General features: G+C 38.3%; 1 protein-coding gene across 4 annotated transcripts in view; it reads left to right on the top strand.

Moving 5' to 3' along the window:
• The window catches only part of LOC102696521 (laminin subunit alpha-3), a 126663-nt gene that overhangs the window by 94547 nt on the left and 13026 nt on the right, over positions 1-19090 (top strand). For 3 of the 4 annotated variants that reach the window (XM_015353650.2, XM_015353649.2, XM_015353651.2), the window contains exons 48-70: positions 901-1011; positions 1253-1364; positions 2319-2483; positions 3108-3304; positions 3581-3697; positions 4113-4267; positions 4859-5000; positions 5307-5406; positions 5772-5888; positions 6207-6380; positions 6674-6825; positions 7072-7260; positions 7616-7767; positions 8194-8356; positions 9342-9469; positions 9579-9717; positions 10510-10617; positions 11350-11492; positions 12415-12532; positions 13238-13378; positions 14397-14527; positions 15364-15501; positions 15958-16093. In XM_015353650.2, coding sequence (XP_015209136.2) covers positions 901-1011; positions 1253-1364; positions 2319-2483; positions 3108-3304; positions 3581-3697; positions 4113-4267; positions 4859-5000; positions 5307-5406; positions 5772-5888; positions 6207-6380; positions 6674-6825; positions 7072-7260; positions 7616-7767; positions 8194-8356; positions 9342-9469; positions 9579-9717; positions 10510-10617; positions 11350-11492; positions 12415-12532; positions 13238-13378; positions 14397-14527; positions 15364-15501; positions 15958-16093 — 3228 coding nt within the window. Of the gene's footprint in view, positions 1-900; positions 1012-1252; positions 1365-2318; positions 2484-3107; positions 3305-3580; positions 3698-4112; positions 4268-4858; positions 5001-5306; positions 5407-5771; positions 5889-6206; positions 6381-6673; positions 6826-7071; positions 7261-7615; positions 7768-8193; positions 8357-9341; positions 9470-9578; positions 9718-10509; positions 10618-11349; positions 11493-12414; positions 12533-13237; positions 13379-14396; positions 14528-15363; positions 15502-15957; positions 16094-16846; positions 17676-19090 lie in introns of those variants that run through there. The other variant, XM_015353652.2, reaches the window with a different exon arrangement.

Below are 19090 nucleotides of genomic sequence, written 5' to 3' on the forward strand. Positions count from 1 at the left end.
ACTAATGAACAGAGGAACTCTTGCAATGCTGCATAATAATTGCAAAATTGTTAAAACTAAAATCATGCTGGACTGTGACTGTGAAGTAGAAAGCGCTGGACTAGAGAGGTTCAGCCTATAGGAGTATCTTATCCAGCAGTCCTGTGCCCTGAGCACAGTGTGAGCTCTACAGCCCAGAGATCACATGCTCGAAATGAGGTTCTACGAGCAGCACAGTGCAGTTTGCCAGCTGCACCTTGAGCAGGATCAGCAGGCTTACAGGCAGGAGACGATCAGAGTTGTCTCAGCAACCCCTGTGGTTCACTGGGCGCCTGTGAGCTTAAGCTACGTCAGGCCTCTGATGCTTTCGTTAATAAAAGCGAGGAAGGCAGGTCATATTTCAAAAGACGCATGCTCATAGTCTGCAGTCTCTGCCTTTGTGTGGTAATGGTGGTGCCATTAACAGTGGCAATCTTAAAAATTGTGAGGTATCACAGAAAGAATGCATCTCAATTCACAGTTTAAAAATAGACTATATCAATCAGCTCACATACAGAACTACATACGCGTAAAACTGCGATTGCTCGCACTTACAGTTCATTTTGCCCCAGGAATCTTAGTCTGCCATTTTATTTCAACCCGCCATTACAAAGCTGCTTCAGGAGCAGTCGTAGTGAGCAGCCTTGCTGGATGTTATCCTGAAGCTGAACACAACCTGTGATTTTTTTTCACATTTCAAAACAAACACCAAAAGGGTTTCTAGCAATAAGGACTTAACCTTATTCAACATGACACTAGCATTAGAGGTAGGCTACACCACAGCCCTGGCAGAGTACTCAGTAATTATTCCATAATTATTGTATCAGGTGTATTCCTAGCAAGTATAATCACATTTAATTCCATGTATTCTTCCTTTTCCAGAACCTGATAAGCAAGTACAGTTCCAGTCTCGACAGCCAAAAGTCTAAAGTCTCTGGCCTGGAGTCCGATACCATCAACCTCACTCAGGATATAAACATTTTGAAAGAAAAGGTACCAGACGTCTTCATATTTTCTCTTGTTTAACTCTTGTGTTTTTCTCTTGTGTACATATGAATGGTTTTACAGTTTTGATCTAGTACTAAAATGTTTCCAATTGTGATATAAATGAAACTCGTTCTGGACAGGAGTCAACAATTATTTGTATCTTGTTCATGATATTTTGATATACTGTATATGAATTGTGTAAAAATCATTTTCCCTTAGCTGATCTGTTTTTTTTTTGTCCATCTAGGCCGAAAGAAATTCTCTAAATTCTCAAATAATTCTGGGTAACATAGATCTGACAAGCCAGAGAGCTATGAATTTAGTGACTGAGGCACGGACGGTTTTCGGGAATGTTCAAGGTAAAGTATATAGTATTTAAACATGTTGCTAAAGTCCATGTATACTGAATCTAATTGAATTTACCTATACATTCGGCTGTACTGGGGTCACCCAGAGTGGGGCTGGAGACCAATGAAGTTGGTTTCCTCCATTTCCCTGTATACTTGGCTTGGCTTTATAATGGACTCACAGGGCCTTGGCAAGGTCTTGACCCTCTGGAAAGATGTAAAGAAGAGAGAAAGAATATACACTCAAAAATCACAGTGGTGCTATGCAGGTAAAAAATGCAAAATAGTCAGCTGGAGGCACAGTGTAATGTAAAATAAATTTTATTTAACAATTGTCAACATTTCGGTAGACAAGCTTGCATCATAGCTAAGATTTTTGGCTAAAAATTCCATGTAAAAGGAAGATCCCCTTTTTAATTGGAAAAACGATCATTAAATATACAGAACCATTTGGTTATGTAAGTAACAGTTTCTATAGCCAAATGTATACATATACATACAGATATTATTAAAACATATTATTTTGAAATTATTTGTTACAGCAGATGTCTCACATTTTCTTAAGTAATCAACTTCGGTTCATAAAGAGGGTTTACAGTCAAATTCTGTGTTCAACCCATATGGTGTTAATGTATTTAAATGAGAAATCCCGGGCCTCCGGTGTCACTCAGCAGGGACCCAGCCACTTGAGCCAAAGGGAGATCTCCCCTCAGCCCGGCGGCTCAGATCCCTGCTCTTCACAGGGAAGGGCGGTGACGTCACCGCGCTGGTGAGCCGGCTTGCGCAACCTGTAATGGTGGCCGTATGCGTTACACTATGTAAATCTTCTGAGCCATGCTGATGCTTCTAATGCTTCCTGTCTCACCAAGAAGACGGGAGATATTCTCCAGTGAGGTCGGAGCGGCCGGAGCCGTGAACGATTCTGTAGTGCGCCGTGAACGAACAGTGCTTCTGTTTTCCCTGCAGAGCTGCTCAGGAGCTTCACAGAAAGAGTGGACGGCCAGGGTGTTCCCGGCGAGGACTTCCAGAGGATGCTGGCTGACGCGGAGCGCATGGTGCGAGAGATGGAGCAGCGCAGCTGCAGCGCGCAGAAGGAGATGGCGCACAAGGAGAAGGACGAGGCCAAGAAACGTACGGCTTGAAAACGCCGGCGCTGGTTTTTGTCCATGATCAGGCTTCTCGTGTGTGTCGGAATGAGTATAATCCTCTGTTACGGCTCAAGATCCAAAATGTCAGGATTTTGTTTAATTAAGTCACCAATACTTCTACTAGCTCTTTCAGGCTCATCCTTCAGTACTTTTGCCATTATAAAAGCAGCTGCACAAATTCGCCCCATAGACATGATCCTTGTGTTCACTACAATACCTTGTCTATTGTAACTTTTGCATAACATAAAAGCATACCAGTAAGAGTAAGTAAGGAGTAATAGGGCAATTAAGTGCTTATTAAGAAAGCTTTCAGATTCAAATACTCCACCTCTTGATTAAAAGGAAGTATAGCCCTGTGATGTCTTGGTGGTAATAAACATTTTGCCTTGATATGTTTGATAATATTGATATATTTCTGTTTTAATTAGATCAGATTTGACTTTATTATCCAATGATTTAGAATGCTAGCTTATGTCTGCATTGTCATGTCATGGGTAAAATTTTAAAATTTTTAGTATTAATTGTATGGAATATTGGAATCTAAATCTTTGCTTTCAAACCATACGATGAAGACTTCACAATAGATGTATTTCTGTGACTCTTTCAGTGCTGGATCGTGTTCAGAATGACTTGACAAAACAACTTGAGAATAACCAGCAAGCCGCCAAAAGAGTTGGGGGTTTATTGAATCAGTATGAATCCAAGCTTGAGGATTTGGAAGAGGCTTTAAAACAAGCCAGGGAAGCTGTGAAGAAAGCCAACGATCAAAATGGAGTGAATGCCCTTTCACTGAGAGATGCTGTGGTAATTTCAGCGCACTGCACTCAAAACACTCTACACAAAATCATCTAAAAAACAGCCAGTTCTGCAATGCTCTTTACCACTTTGGTAGATAATTTGGGAGCACAAAGAATTTAACAATTCTGCTTTGTTAGTGATTTATAGTTACTGATTCCCATGTCTTTCAGAACACTGTGAGACACAGATTAAAGAATATGAGAGACTCATATTGTAACGTACTGTTTGCTGCTAACAGAAATAAGTGAAGCACCATCAAGGCACCCTTGCTGTGTTTTGCAGAAGCGTATGGAAGATCTGCAGGAGGAACGCAACAAGGTTGCAAGCCAAATTGGAATTGCCAAAGCTCAAGTGGAGCAGACTGAAGATCTTCTCGGAAAACTTCAAGACAGTAAAAAGGTAAACCGAATATGGTGTATACCTAGAGCACGCACACTGGAGTCAGTACAAAGGAAGCATGTTTTTTTTTCTTTTTTCAATGCAGTGTCAAAATAGGCATTCTCCCTTGAGCAGTTCCACCTGCTGCGCATGCAGTGAACACATGAAAATACTGTATTACCTGGAAGTGACAAATGTGAAATGACAATTACACATTATTGCTTTTGAATGTTAATAAAGCTAAGTAGTGTATTTATAGAGGGTCTCTTCAAGTCCAGTCAGTCCCAAGAAAACCCAAAAGTCAGATATTGCTTATCGAGATGATTACAAGTGTTTATCCCGCCAGCCAAATACCGAGTTTTGTTTTTATTTAACATCTTCAGCAAATAATCATGCATTTCTGGTAAAATAAAATGTGTATCTCATTCTTTATCAGGAATATGAAGAACTGGCAGCAAAATTAGATGGAGCAAAAACTGACCTGAGCAGAAAAGTGAATGAACTTTCCAAAGCTGCATCTAAAGAAGATATTGTTGAGAGAGCTGAAAAACACGCGGAGAATCTTGACCGTCTGGCTAGCGAACTGCAGGAGTGAGTCCGCCTATACAGTTCTCTCATTCTGTCTTGGTGGGAGCGTGTCTGTTGGGTGTCTTTAGTATGTTAAACTAAGACTTTTAATAAACTCATGAATATTTTGGAGCAATCCCACAAAACAATGTGCTCTCTTATGCGGAAAGTGTTTTGGGTTGTCCTATTTTGAAAGAATTTTGACTTCTTCATACTTCGCTCCTTGTGCTTTGTAAAGTTCTAGTCAAAAATAAGCACAGCATCGACTGCAGATCCCTTTGAATATTTTAGAACGTCAGTATTTCCCAAAGCTGGGTTCACCTCACCTTTGTGAATATTGGGGCATTTCAGGGTTTTCAGAGGTTTTTCAGGGGCTTCCTAGATTGTAGATTTTAATATTTCCACGTGCTCCAGAGAGTTACCTGTCCCAAGTGAAGATTTCATTGCTTACACAGATTCTCTACCTTCTGCATATTGGATTAAATTCTTTATCTAGATCCATTTCCTTGGCTTTGCAGATTTTTAGTTTAAAGTCCAGTCCAAAACGTGAAGCGGAATTCATAATCTCAAGCTCTCTTGATTTTATTTTGCATTTGTCTGCTTTTGTGATTACAGAGCAGTGAAAAATGCAAGCGGTAGTTCTGAAGTGCGCTGTGCAGTGGAGGCTATCGAGGCCTACAAGAACATCACTGACGCAGTGAAGGCTGCAGAAGATGCAGCCAAACAGGCGAAAGCCGCAGCAGATAAAGCTTTGAGGGTAAGCGTCTGTCTAGGATTCTGATGGTCTTATCAGTAGTTTTCTTATCTGATAGGAATAGTTATATATAATTTAAGAAGTGTTGTGTAAGTGTACAGATTTAGTCCAGTGCAAACTGACATAAGTCCAACACTGCTAGTTTGTAAGAGTTTTCACTTTCATAAACCAGGAGCTAATCTACAGTGTGAGTTTTGGTGTCTGCAGTTAGCAATCAAATAAAGTTATTTGGGAGTGATCAGTAAGAACGTCATCATTACACTTATTAGGGCCTTTAGATACTTTAATAAAATATATATGTATTTCTAGGATGTTCAGCAAGAGGACCTGACAAGAAGAGCAAAGGACCTGAAAAACAGTGCTGCAAATCTGCTATCAGAAGCAGGAGAAGAGCAAAATGATCTTAAAAGTGAGTTTTTGCTTCCACATTAGTTTGTTTGCCTATCCCACGTGAGGAATGAGTTAATGTGTTACCCAGCTGTTAGATGCATGTTAAACATGAAACATTGTGGGAGTGATTATGTCCAGTATTAGCTAGTAAAAATATTTAATGGTAACTGTGAGCATGTTTTTCAGGAAAACAGCAATATACCACCTGGGGAAATTATTCCACCAAGATGAAATAGATTAGGAATATATTGCTTAAGTTAATTCTCCTCTTCATGGTTTGTTTATCAGAATGTATAGAGATTCTAGCTGCTCTCATGTCTCAGGCAATACTTTAAGTAACAGCTATAGGTAATATAGTGATGCATTCATCTTTAAATTTTACAGCGGCCACTTCAGACCTTGCAACCTTACAAAATCGTTTGAAAGACGCTGAAAAAAAGAAGAAATCCTTACAAAATGACCTTCTAACAGCTCAAAATGAACTCAACCAGATTAGGAGAGGTATGTCTGAAGCTCACATATTCCAATATGTGCCCGATTCTTTTCAATTTTTGTTGCTGACAATTCTTTTTAAAATGTTATTCTGTTGACACTTAAAAACTATTTTCAAAAAAGTAAAGTAAAAGTAAAAAGTGAAGTGAATAGGAGCCTTGGACCCACCACGGGGTCTTGTGAAGCAGATAGTGTATAAACCATTTCAAGGCATTTCACAGGGCCCAAAATACACTACAGTACAATTTTGCTCTAGTTCAATAATTGTAAATAAGCCACAGGGCAGAAAACCGCATGTCATCATATCCTCTGACGCTTTTCTTTCAGCGGACATTGGAGATGCCATCGAAGAAGCGAAGGGAAAAGCTGCGGACGTCAACATGAAAGTAGAAAATGTCATGGGCAGGGTCAAAACCATCGACAACGAGCTGAGCAAAATAAACATTGGCCGTCCAGTTGATTCCAATTTAGAAAAAATAATAGCTGAAGTTGACCAGTCCGGTAAGTATCAGTACTTTAGCTCCCAGGTGTTTTACATTCACAGTATGAGTTATTAGGATGCAGAATTAGTCAGTAAAGCAAATACTGACAAACACACCAGTCTTTTTTTATCAAATGACTGTTATCATCTGTATGATTCTATCCTTAGACATTGTGGTGCTGTTACACTTGACTTTTGTCTTGTTTTTTTAGTGCGGCTGAGTTAAATGCAGTTTTGGCTCAGTCTGTCTTTATTTGAATTGCTCAGGCGTCGTCCACTTCACAGTCTTGCCCTGCACTCTGCTTTTTCACAGTTCAAAACCTAACCAACACCATTCCCTCCCTCCTGGACAAGTTCAGCATGATAGAGGAGATGAATTCGCAGATGGCCCCTCCCAGCAACATCTCAGAAAATATCAAAAGAATTAAGGAGCTCATTGCTATGGCCAGAAATGCAGCTGACAAGGTGATGTGTCCCCTCAGTTCCCAGCGTGATTTCATTTCCTGTGTTTCATGTTCAGTAAAGGAATAACTCCCTCAACAGCCAGGAACGCTGAATTAATACTGATTCATTCATTTATGTTGTTGATTTGTCTTTATCAGAAACTGAAACATGCACATGATTTTCTCATGCATCTGTTATAATCATCAAAAAAATCGATGCCTGGTGCTTGTCTCAGTGCAATTAAATGAATGTTTTCTCTGTTCACAGATTGTTGTTCCTATGAAGTTTGATGGCAATGCCCATGTGGAGCTACGTCCACCAAGTAGCACTGAGGACCTGAAGGCCTACACCTCCCTGTCCTTTTACCTGCAGAGACCCGTCTTTAGAGGCGATCGTCGAAGACGACAGGCTTCTGACAGTGGGGATTTGTTTGTGTTGTACTTGGGCAGTAAAGATGTGAGTGTTTCCACTGCTGTTTATTGAGAACAATGAATGAATGTCTGTTCATTAAGACATTTTAGTAAAGTGGAGTAATGGTGAACTTAATCATTACTTTACCCTTTCCCCTGTTTACTTAACCTTAATAAGTCAGTCTGATAATTGCGAAAGCCGAATGAGAGACTTTAAATAAAGAGACACTACCACAACACAGTACTGTAATGTGTAAAATGAGTATTCAAGATTCTGTTTACTGTTGTAAAACACTGACCAGAATAACTGTTACTTGTTGCAGCAGTTAGCTGTTGAGCAGCTGTTTGACTTAGGAAGGGAATGTGGGAGTATGAAAGTGGGTTTGTTCGTTTTTCCTTAGGTCTCCAAAGACTACATCGGAATGGGTCTGAAGAACAACAGGCTTTTCTGCATTTACAAACTGATGGGTGAAGAGTATGAAATAAATGTGGACACTTCAGTCACAGACTCAAAAACAGAAGAATCCATTCTCGACAAGATTGATTTTAACAGGTAATTCTTCAATGCATCATCAAAGAACAAGTCTCGATAAAAGAGGCCTGAGTGGAGACTTGATTGAGATTTCTGAAATTTTAAAGGGAGTGAGGATGATTGATTCCGAGGTCCAGTGATTTCTGTTACCTTCAGTGAGCAGAACACAGGGACCCACCTTCAAACCTTCTAAAAGCCAGTGTTAGTCCAGTACTAGAAAGCAAAAACTTAGAGTCATTAATTTTTCACCTTGTGGAGACAGAGGCTCTCTGGTATCATTCAAGTGGAAGCTTGTTGTGCTGATTGAGTCAGGCAGTGTGATCTAGAATCACCATCACTGCTGGGCCACTGCTGTACCTCTTCTCAGTATTACTGTAGCAATTATGGTGTTAAAGAGTGTTTTTCCAGAGTTCATGTGTTTTTAATTCTGTTTTTGTGTTTTTATAGAATTTACCAGGATGCCGAAGTCTATTATACCAAATTATTTACTTCGAATAATCCGGATCCTCCCAAACAGTTAACAAATGCTGGCAAGTATACCAGAAATCTTCTCAGCCTTGAACCCAGTGAAGTGGTGTTCTATGTTGGAGGATATCCAGACAGTTTCACTGTAAGTTTTTAATCATTTTTATTTATTTATTACTAATTTTATAAGTAATGATGTTTATAAATAACATAAATCTAAGCTAATGTGAAACTGAAATGTGCTACACTGAAATTGTCAACCATCGGATGAGCATTTATGATGTAATAGTCATTACAGGCAGAATCAAAGCTCAAGGTTTAGTGAATTCATTAGATTCAGGTGCCTGTTTTTTTCCTGTTCAGAACATTTTTCAAAAGCCTGTGTATTCACCTCCTGTTGCGGTTTTCCATGATGGATCGTGTGGTGAGCGACGATCAAAGTCATCGTTAAGAGTTGCTGTCGGGAAGGAGTTGAGCCAGCAGCTTCATGTCCAGTTCTGTACCTGACCTGTATAGATATGTGCTGTGTAAAGTGTGCTGTAGGGCACCGCAGACACCAGGAAATTCCAGTTTCGAGATGTTCTGCTCATATTTCTCTCACCAGAATAGTGGAGACTATATGAAGAGCCAAAAGGGCAGATGTATTCAAAATAGATTTTTTTCAGGGTACAGTAAAGAACCAGCAGTGGCCTCCTTATTTAATATTTCATTTTTCTGGAATAAATTAGTGGCAAAAGTCAGTCCTATAATAGCTAGTAAGACGGTCTATTAATTGTTACTGGTTGAATAAAAGCCCTTTTTTTGTTTTCTGTGAGCTATCTTTAGACATCTCACCATAGCTGTTTAGGTTCTCTTGTGGAGAGGTTAAAAAATGTCATACTCCCAAGTCTTTGCAAAAACACCAAGCACCATGACACGTTGCACCATGACACGTTGGCTTTGAAAAGGCTTATGTATCAACATTATTCTATACACTCAGATACTTGCCGATATTTCTGTATTACAGCATTATGTTCTTTGCAAAATGTGGTCCTTTAAATTTGAATAATAATTTTTAATTCATAACTTGACTTTTTGAAGAACCCATTCAACATTTAGAATTGACATTTTCTTTTTCTTTCTCCCAACAGCCCCCGTCTCCCTTAAATTTGCCCAAATATCGAGGGTGTATTGAGTTTTCTAGCATGAATGATAAATTCATCAGCTTGTACAACTTCAAGAATGCTGTCAATGTGAATGTTGAAACACCGTGTAAAAGGTACTGTTAATAACAGTAATGAACACTAAAGTCTACATCATGGAGAAATGTAATGGCTATATCCAGACTCATGACTCATGTGGATTTTGTGGATGGTTCTGTTTTTCAGATATAAACGAGGATCTGAGTTTTGGTACTTTGAAGGCACTGGATATGCAAAGATTGCCATCGGCAAGAGCGTTGGGACATTTAGGCAGGACATTCTATGCAGAGCAGAAAACGGGTTACTGTTCTACATTGGAAATGAGGTACTTAACTTGATCAATTCATGATAAAAAGCTATCTTGGTATATAAAGGTATGTAAATGCATCTCTAAACAGAGCTGTATTTGGAACTTAAATTTCAAGATTGAGACACCAATGTTTTTGGTGATAATGTTTTAGAAATGCACTTATAATGGTAATATACTGCAGAACAGAGCATTGTAATTTCTGATGATGTCTGGATTCTTAACCGAATGACAGCAGATGATGAAGTAAAGCACAGAGTATTGTCAATACCTTGAGCACAGGTTTCCACCCATGTCTTTGAAAGATACATGCTTAGTCCATAAAGAACATAAAATGAGTTAAATAAAATACTTCTAGGCATTTCACAAATCAGTCTTTGAAAGAAGGACACGTAATACTGTTGTCACCCCCTCTGCAGCCAGAGGGCGCTCCTGCTCTGTCCTGTCCCTGGTTTCCTGTGCTTTGCTGTCCTTCCTGTGTCTCTCTCTCTGGGGCTATATATTTCTGGGTCACTTATTCTGCTTCTCTCAGCATTGTCCTGAGGTCCACCTAGCATCCAGGTCACCCCACGTCCTCTACCTGAGGGCATCGGTTTCTATATGGCATTTCCTGAACAGCTGAACCCTGGCTAACCTCCATCTCGCCACTACGCATAGGGTCTATTCACTCCTGTCATTCCACGGTCTGTCCCTTCAGACATCCGTGACAACTGTACAGAAGATATCTAATAGGTTTAAAATAAATGGAGATTGTATTTTGAGCTCCAGGTCTGTTTAACATGAACATGGGATGATTTGGTTTTGATACAGGACTCCTTCTACTCTGTGAGCATTGAAAACGGTTTCATAGTATGGAGGAGTAAAGAAAGGAACGCACCATTGAAGGAAAGCAGGGGTGAAAATAAAATATTTCCTTCGGTAAGAGTGCTTTTTTTTGTCTGCTAAAATATATCTTTTACGAATTGTTTATAAAAGCAATACAATACAAACATTGTTAAATGATGTGTTACAATACAGATTTTGTGGACATATTGGTCCTTTTTAAGAATACATTGTACATCGAGATTCATGAATTTTATTAAGTGCTTACTGTATGCAGTAAGGAACACTGATAAAAATACATTGTATTGTAAAACATTCATTGTTGACGTGAGTGGTATGAACTGTGAGGTTTGGAGTTTTGCACCATTCTTCTATAAGACGGGATGTTATAATACATTTTTAATAATGCTTTTGTAAAAGCATTCCCATTTTGCATTTCACTGCTCTTGTATCGACCCATTGACTGAATGGAGTTGCCTTTCTCTGTATTGGTTTTGTAGCATTGTGATTTGGTTTTAAATTGAGAAATTGTTCCCATTTCTAAAAGCAATTCTAATAATTGGCAGGTAATTCTCTGCTCTTCCAATGTACAAATACCACGTGATGATGTGCTTCACCAGACTGGTTGTGTGTGTTTTAAGATGTGGGTTTTGATGTCAGAACACTGTCACCACAGAGTCTATTCTGTGACAAGTTGTCAAAATTTGGTAGAAAATATACATAAGGAAAACAAACATGACCTGAAGTCTTGTAGTTGGGATGCTGTTATACCATCAAATGTACAATGCTCTATTTCTAACATTTTTATGTACTTTTTTATTTTCATAGGATACCTTAAAATCTTTTAACATAATTTTGACCCGAGATAAATTTATAATTTCTGGTGCTGAAAAACTGATCTCAGACTATAATGGTATTGGAACCTACACAGAATACTACATTGGAGGAATACCAATGTCCATAAGAGAAAGGTAAGAATGTTTACCTTAATGACACAGTATCGCTAAATTTCTGTAATTTACATAATTACATAATTTTCATGTTGGGAAAATATTACACTATGAGAATGATCTGTTTCTGCTCCTTTTTTACTACGTTTGGGGCTATATTACTAGAACTTTACTTCAGGCAGTTAATCCAGACAAGGGTTTCCAACCTTTTATGTAAAGTATCCCTTTCTGTCCAAAAATGCCATCTGAAGTAAGAAAGCAAAATGAAAGGGCCTATCCCGGCAAGCAACCGGCACAAGGTAATCTGACAGTTCATCCTTGGCTTTAGCTCCTGGTCATCGCCATCTCCTTGCCCTCTCGGCGCTCCATTTATCTTGTCTGGAGCAGGAAGCACAGCTGATGCCTCCTTCAGTGATTGCTAGTGTAATGTCAAACTGCATGTGATCTGCATGCTGCCATCATGGGCAGCGGGAGGCTTAGAAAAAAATACATGTTTCACGGGGAAGGTAATACCCCTATGGGACTCAGCCTTACGCGGTGTCACAGTGCCACTATGCCTTTGGACTGTGGGAGGAAACCAGAGCACCCGGAGGAGACCCACATGAATATGGGGAGAACATGCAAACTCCACCCCAGAATTTGAATCCAGGGCCTCACCGCTTCAAGTCAGCAATGCTGACCACTGTGCCACCATTACACCCATTGTCATATGCAGTTATGCATTTAAATTATTAAATATTATGTCTAAAAATATTCTAAACATTTTTTTTTCATTAACATTGTGGACTTGTTACAGCTTTCAGCTTCAATATATATAAATATCTTCAATGAAGTACGTCATTGAAATATTATTTTTATGGCCCTTATTTCACTGGTCCCCTATATTTGGCTCTTATTCTCTCCCCCAGTCTGATTTTTTCATTATACTTCCTTTGTTCCCCAGCAAAAATATTACCACTCCGCCTCTGAAAGGATGCCTAAAAAATATTCAGAGCCCAGAAGGCAATGCTCAGTTTGAGGAATCTGTGGGTGTGAGTCCGGGATGTCCTAATGACTTCTTGGTAAGTGTTTGTTTAAAATGAAAATTTCTTTGTGACCTCTATGTTAGCATGTTTTCTCTTAAATTAAAATAGGGTTTAAGTACGAATAGCATACTGTACTTACTGAATTGTAAGAGCTTATACTATTATATAATTCTTCCTACTTCTTATAGTAGCTCAGTTTGAAACCAACATAAAATATGAATATTTCATGAGTTATAAATGATTTAAACCTATTTTTGCAGAACCAGAATTGAGTGTACTCTTTAACTCATCACAAAGATGAGTTTGTAATAAAACCAGGTCATTTTTCAGTATCAGTATGAGTTTGGTTATATTTTAATCTTCCTGTGTTTTCATTCTGCTCTGTGATTTGTGAACAACAATAAGACCAGACTGCTACCAAAATACTTATTGGTTTTAGAGTACTATATAGGTCAAAACACACATGATGCTCGGGTTGGCTTTTTGTGACCAAGGGGGTCAAAGGATGGGGGGTGGGTTCAGACCCCAGGTCTGGTCACTGCTGTTGTACTTCTAAACAAGATACTTCAGATTGTTCCACAAATGTCCAGCTGTTGAAATAGATGCAAATGCAGGGCATGTGGGATTGAAGCATGTGAGAAAGAATGAATAATAATTAATAATAACAGATATAATCTCGGTAGTCTTATTGGTTCCTGAAAGGAGGCTCTTGTTTATTGACCATCTTTGTCTTCCTCTTAGATTTCACGCGATGCAACTTTCAGTCTGGGCAGCTCTCTGACGACTTCGGCGGACAGCTTTGACCTGGGTAAAGATGTCATGGTGGCAATGGGCTTCCGGACCACAGAGAAGACGGGTCTCCTTCTTCACAACAGCCAGGCAGTAGGTTTCTTTTACAGCTGCTTTCTTCTTCTGCTTTCTTCTGCTGTAAGAAACTAACTGGCAATTCCAGAAAAAAATAACAAAGTGCAGAGAAGACACCATATACAAAGAGGTAATGGGGAAAAGGCAAGATAATTAATTCTTCTTCAGTGTAATGCCCGGATTCACTCATCTTTTTTGTCACTGAGGAGATTGCTTCTTCTCTTTTATAATGTACCACAGGCACTGATGAGGCAGCTGTCCGTAACGGCAGTCCCGAGTGTCCTCATTTTATCAGGAAAACTTTACAGTTAGAGGGTGTGAGTTGCCTGATCAATAACTTAATGTATTTGTATTCATCAGTATATTTCTCCTGAAGTTATTTTCTTCTATTCATTGTTAAATCTGGAAACAGCTTGCATAGAAAAACTTGGAACTGCAGTCAGGTTCTAAATGATGACGTACAGTACACACATATATTGTATACAGTTTATCTGTGTGTCTCTCCCCAAGTCCCTGTCCCTGTCCTGCACTCAGCCTTGACGTGCTGCAGCTCCAGTGTACGCCAACGACAATATCAACTACAAAAGCAGTGCTGCAACAAACAGATGTGTTCTAGCAGCGTCCACGTTTGTGCCCGTGGCTTCAAGAGCTTGAGTCAAAACTATTTCAGCTGTGCCCGGGACGAACCAACTTTGCTAGCAGAGCCTGTAAAGCATGAGCTAAAGTAATTGGGCTGGAAAATGACCATGAACAGCGACGGCTGAATAACGCAGCTACTGTACATTGTGTAGTGTACAGCTGAGTATCACAATACAGTACCTTTATGTTGTTTTTACCACGGGGATATTAAAACCAGATTAGCCCATTGCTCCTGCAAGCGGCAGAAAGAAATGTGGAAAAGTGTATTCTAGGAATACTGTAATAAAACTGGACAGGAACAGAAGCTGGCAGATGAGAGAACAAACATGACATTATTGAAAAAGTGAAAAAAAGGATGATTCACTACTAGAGTAATGTTGTTTTTTTCCATCGTTAGGATACTGGGATGGAACTTTCACTGGATAATGGCTTTGTGGTCTTTAAATTCAAGGATAAAGTATGGAAGTCAAACTATAAGTATGAAGATGGAAAATGGCACTACCTAACAGCAGCAAAGACCAGCCAAAGGTTTGTACAGTACATCAGTACACCAGGAATTTTATTTCAAAACAGTATCAGACAGTACAAGCACTGAGGCAATGCTTAAGATGTTTTCACAAATCAGAAACTCACCTCTTTTAACCCAAACTCTCAACATAATCCAAAAACTTAGATATAATTAATAATAATGAGATTAATGCAGTACAATACCTTTCATCCCACAGCACTTTGTACATGCTCATTTAATCTAGCTCTGGAGTACCCATCCTGGGTGACACATAGCAACTGTAATACACCAGCAGGCAAACTCAGCATAGTCACAAGTGCAAGTCAAAACATGAGAAATGACCATGGGGGAATTTTAGACAGATTATCCAAACCCAATTGTAGTTTAACCGAGACGCCAGTGTTACCACCTCTAGTCTTTCAGAGAGTGTCATGAGATCTTAATGAACAATAATCAGAATCCTGTTACTGGTGATACTGGTGCTTTGTAAATTCTAACCAAGATGAAAGATCGCCACCTTCCTGTCCCTCTATATCATTAAAAAATAAAGACACCTGGTTTTCCTTTGAGGTTTCCCATTCCAGTACTAATGCTAAGTCTGAGAAGGTCAGGCACAAAATAAGCCAGTTAAAGTTACAAATCCTACCAGGAATAAAAGATAGTACATTCTACAGAGGTGCGTGACTCTTACAATGGCCTTGGTCCTACTGTACTTTTCCCATTTGTTTCTCATACATAATTGCTACTCATTTCCAGAAGTTGTGTTTTTCATTCAAATTTGTTTATTCTACTGCTAGAATAATAGATGCACTTTATTGCACTAGGAAATATTTTTTTTTTCTTAATTATTCCTCAGCATCACACTGCGCATTGATGAAGAAGATGAAGGAAGAGATCAGCCCTCATCCTCACTAGTTACGAGCATGAATACACCCAATATTATTCTGGGCAAAGACACATTTGAAGGTTGTCTTACCAATGTTTATATGAGAAGGTAATTTTGCACTAGCTACTAAAGTTTTTATTAGAAGCCCACTTTTTTAAATTTGAAGACACTTGACCTTAAACTTTTTTTACCCTGTGTTAGAAAAAAGCTCTAATTTTAGGGGTTGTATGCAATCCTTTGGGACTTGCTGTGGGACACTAATCTTATCTACCAACAACGCTTTTATACATTTTAAGTATAGAAAGTATTTAACTTTCAGGACATACATTTATCATACTACTTAAAGTTTTGTTTTGAGGGTGGCAGTAACTTATACACATGAGTTAGATACAGGACATTTTGTATGTTAAATGTAATGTATAAGTATTGTATATGTTTTAGACAGATTAACTAGATGATATTTTTTCCTTCTAATACATTTAAAGATAATAAAGCCACCATTGTTAATCTAACAAGCTATTCCTTAAGCTATGAGAAACTTATTCCTTTATGGTTTCATTCCAGGCCAGTCCTCTACAAGCCGGAGGACTTGAGCAGATTCAGCTCAACGGGAAACGTGTCTGTGGGATCTTGCAGTGCTGAGAAACCACCCCTCTCAATGATGGCCAGAACCAGCCTCAGCCGCTCCTCTTTAAGGAGGGTGGGTATAAGAAGTTTTGGTTTCCTTGAGAGTTTGAAAGCAACAGCCTAAGCGGAAAACTACTATAGGAACTCCTTAAAATCACAAAGGTCCTTAATAACAAGCTTGTCCCTCAACATGGCGTTTTGTTTCAGTGGTGTGGTTTATGAATTACTCTCCTGGGAGTAGGGGCCACAGGCGGCATTGACATTAGAATACTTTTACAAGGGGAACTGCTGCAGCTCGAAGCTAAGGCAGGGGGCATGGGAGTTTGGAACAAGCTATCCGCTGTGTGGTTGAAGCCAACACATTGGCTTCTGTCAAGAAAATGCTAGATGAGATCTTTAGGTCAGTAAGCTGCTAACAGCTGAATGGGCTTGATGAGTCAAGTGGCTCGACTTCTCACCTTTCCTGTGCAGAAGACAATGTACAGTAGTTTCAAGTGATAATTAGATCCCAAACAGTTTGTATTAATAAATGGTTTCTTCAATGTGTGTTTCTTTATGTGAGTCTTTAATTTCCATCTTAAACTTTATCTTAGTATTGGTAAGCATTATTTCTCCAAGGAAATTCACGAAGGAATTTATAAAACACAATTTCACACAGGGTTAAAGATTTAATTTTACATTTTTGTCTATACAGTTTTATATGGGCATATACTGTATAGCTGATGTATTCAGTCAGAATGAACAATATTTTGTCAAACCATATATTTTAAAAATAATTTTGTTGAGTTATTCCAATATTTATGTTCTTATACTGCTTTATTTTCAGAGATGAAGAGAAGGAATTGGATGTTCAAAACGATGAAAAAGTGAACTGTAATGGACTTGTCATTATCGCTTCTTCATTGTGCTTTGTCAAAAAGTAACACTTTCAACCAGCAACCAACTTTGTGTTATATTTGAAACAATTAAGATCACCAATAACGTTTTTAGCACAAATTATAAAGATGGTAAAAGAGTAATTGTGTTTATTTTGGTACAATGGTACCAAACAGTACAAGCACTAGTATATACTGTAATTATTCTGCTTTTTCTGGTTCACAACAGCTTGTGTTAAAACAACAAAAAAAACATCACCGACATTAACATATTGTCTAAAAATGAAATAAATGTCGACATCTGTTAAATTCACTGTGCTGTACTCCATTATGCATTATCATTTTAAAATAAATGAGTCATTTATTACTCAATAAATTTGCATTGTACAATCATGTTTTAGATCTGTTTTGCATTCTAGTGACTAAACCCTTTCTTCTCTTTAACCCCTTTCGGCCTGAATTTTTATTTTGGGGTAAAAGTAAGGTCAAAAGTACTCATATATTGTAGTCATGTTTATAGAGAATAATAACGTTTTAAATTGTTTTTAATTGTTGTACATCAACAACAGTCCCATCATGTTTCTCTTATGTTATATATTATTAGATACATAAAATGATCAGTTTAAAACATTTTAAAGAATGATGAGCCAGACACACAGAATAATGAAAGACTGAGCTACCAACTGTCTCTCAAGAGTTCAGTGAAATGTGCAGTGAAACTTTAAGAACATTTTTTTCATTCACAGAGGATTAAAAAAGCAAAATAATGCTGAGATTGAATTGTCTTAGTGGCACATAATTCTCGTCTGTCTCTTTGGGAACTATATCTCTCTGTCCAGGGTCCGCCATGATTCTGTTGTCTGGTGCTTTCTGACGTGACCTGGTAGTTCCACAGGCTGGAGCCCAGATTCATACAGGCTTTCAGCTGACAGTCCATGAAGGTTTAACAGAGGTTTAAAACTACACCACACAATTGAAATACCTCTTCTCTTTAGAACAGTATCTGATGGAATAAATAAAATCATATTAACTGTGAGATCTGTCACACCTCTTATTGCTGTGGGGAGGATTCTCATAAATGATGAGAGACTTGCTTAGGTTTCTTTTAAAAGAACAGCGCTAGACAGGAATGAAAGAAGCTGAATTGGTATCCTCTACACCAGCCATCCATATTACACATTAAAACTCCATTCTTAGATTTTCTTTGTGCTTGTTTTACTACAAAGTGTGTATTTTATTATTTATTAATCTGCCAAGATTTCTAAGAAATATTGTTTGGTGATGATTATACACTGTTCTTTAGAAATTGTTTTGTGTTCATTAAAAATATATTGAACTACCTCATAGAGATGTTATATTTTTAAAGAAATTAAGTAGTTTAAAAGGTGTTTAAACACCTGCATGCAGGAAATTTTTACAAATCCAAACTTATTTATTTTAATTCAACATGCAAACTGAGGGGCCCCTAGACCATTTATTTCTAAATAATCAAGCTAAAAACAGACAGCTAGCTTTTAGCTACTCAACAGTTATTTTAATAATGCTCTCGGTGGTGGCTACATGGTCTCACTGCTCATTTCTCTCCAGTGTAGGTGTACTCAAATGAGATCTTTTTGATCTTTTTATAAAGAGTACCTAAAATCTTCCCACAAGAAGAAGGCTCAAAAAGAGCTCCCCAAAGAACTACAGCACATACAGTAAAATGTCATTGCCAATGTAAAAGCAGTTTTTCAGCAAAGATGTTCAAATGTTCCTATTCCTGACAGGTTATAGTGCACCACGCTTTAAAACCCCATTTGTGTGTTTGTATATCTGGGTGTTTAAATACCCAAACAGCCGGAACCATTAGGCACTACCTGGGCATTGTGACTCTAGTGTTATGAGTCAAATATCAAAGTAACAGATTGCTTATAGTATGATATTCCCATTTGTCCTTCACACCAGCTTCTTGTTTATTTAAATTATATACCTTCCACTTTACTTTATTCTGATTTTTTCACTTTTCCTATATGTCCTGTCTAGCTAGTGCAGAAGTGTTCAGATAAAACATTTTCAAGCCACTTTCTGAACCATATAGTGCTGAAAGGCTTCAAGCCATTTGACAGTGGATAATACTTCCAATGTTTTGTGAGAATAGAATGGCTTTATGCAAGGGTTATAGTACTATACTATGATGAAAATAAAATTTGGTAAGG

This window comes from Lepisosteus oculatus, chromosome 6, assembly GCF_040954835.1.
Source record: "Lepisosteus oculatus isolate fLepOcu1 chromosome 6, fLepOcu1.hap2, whole genome shotgun sequence".
Classification (NCBI taxonomy): Eukaryota; Metazoa; Chordata; class Actinopteri; order Semionotiformes; family Lepisosteidae; genus Lepisosteus; species Lepisosteus oculatus.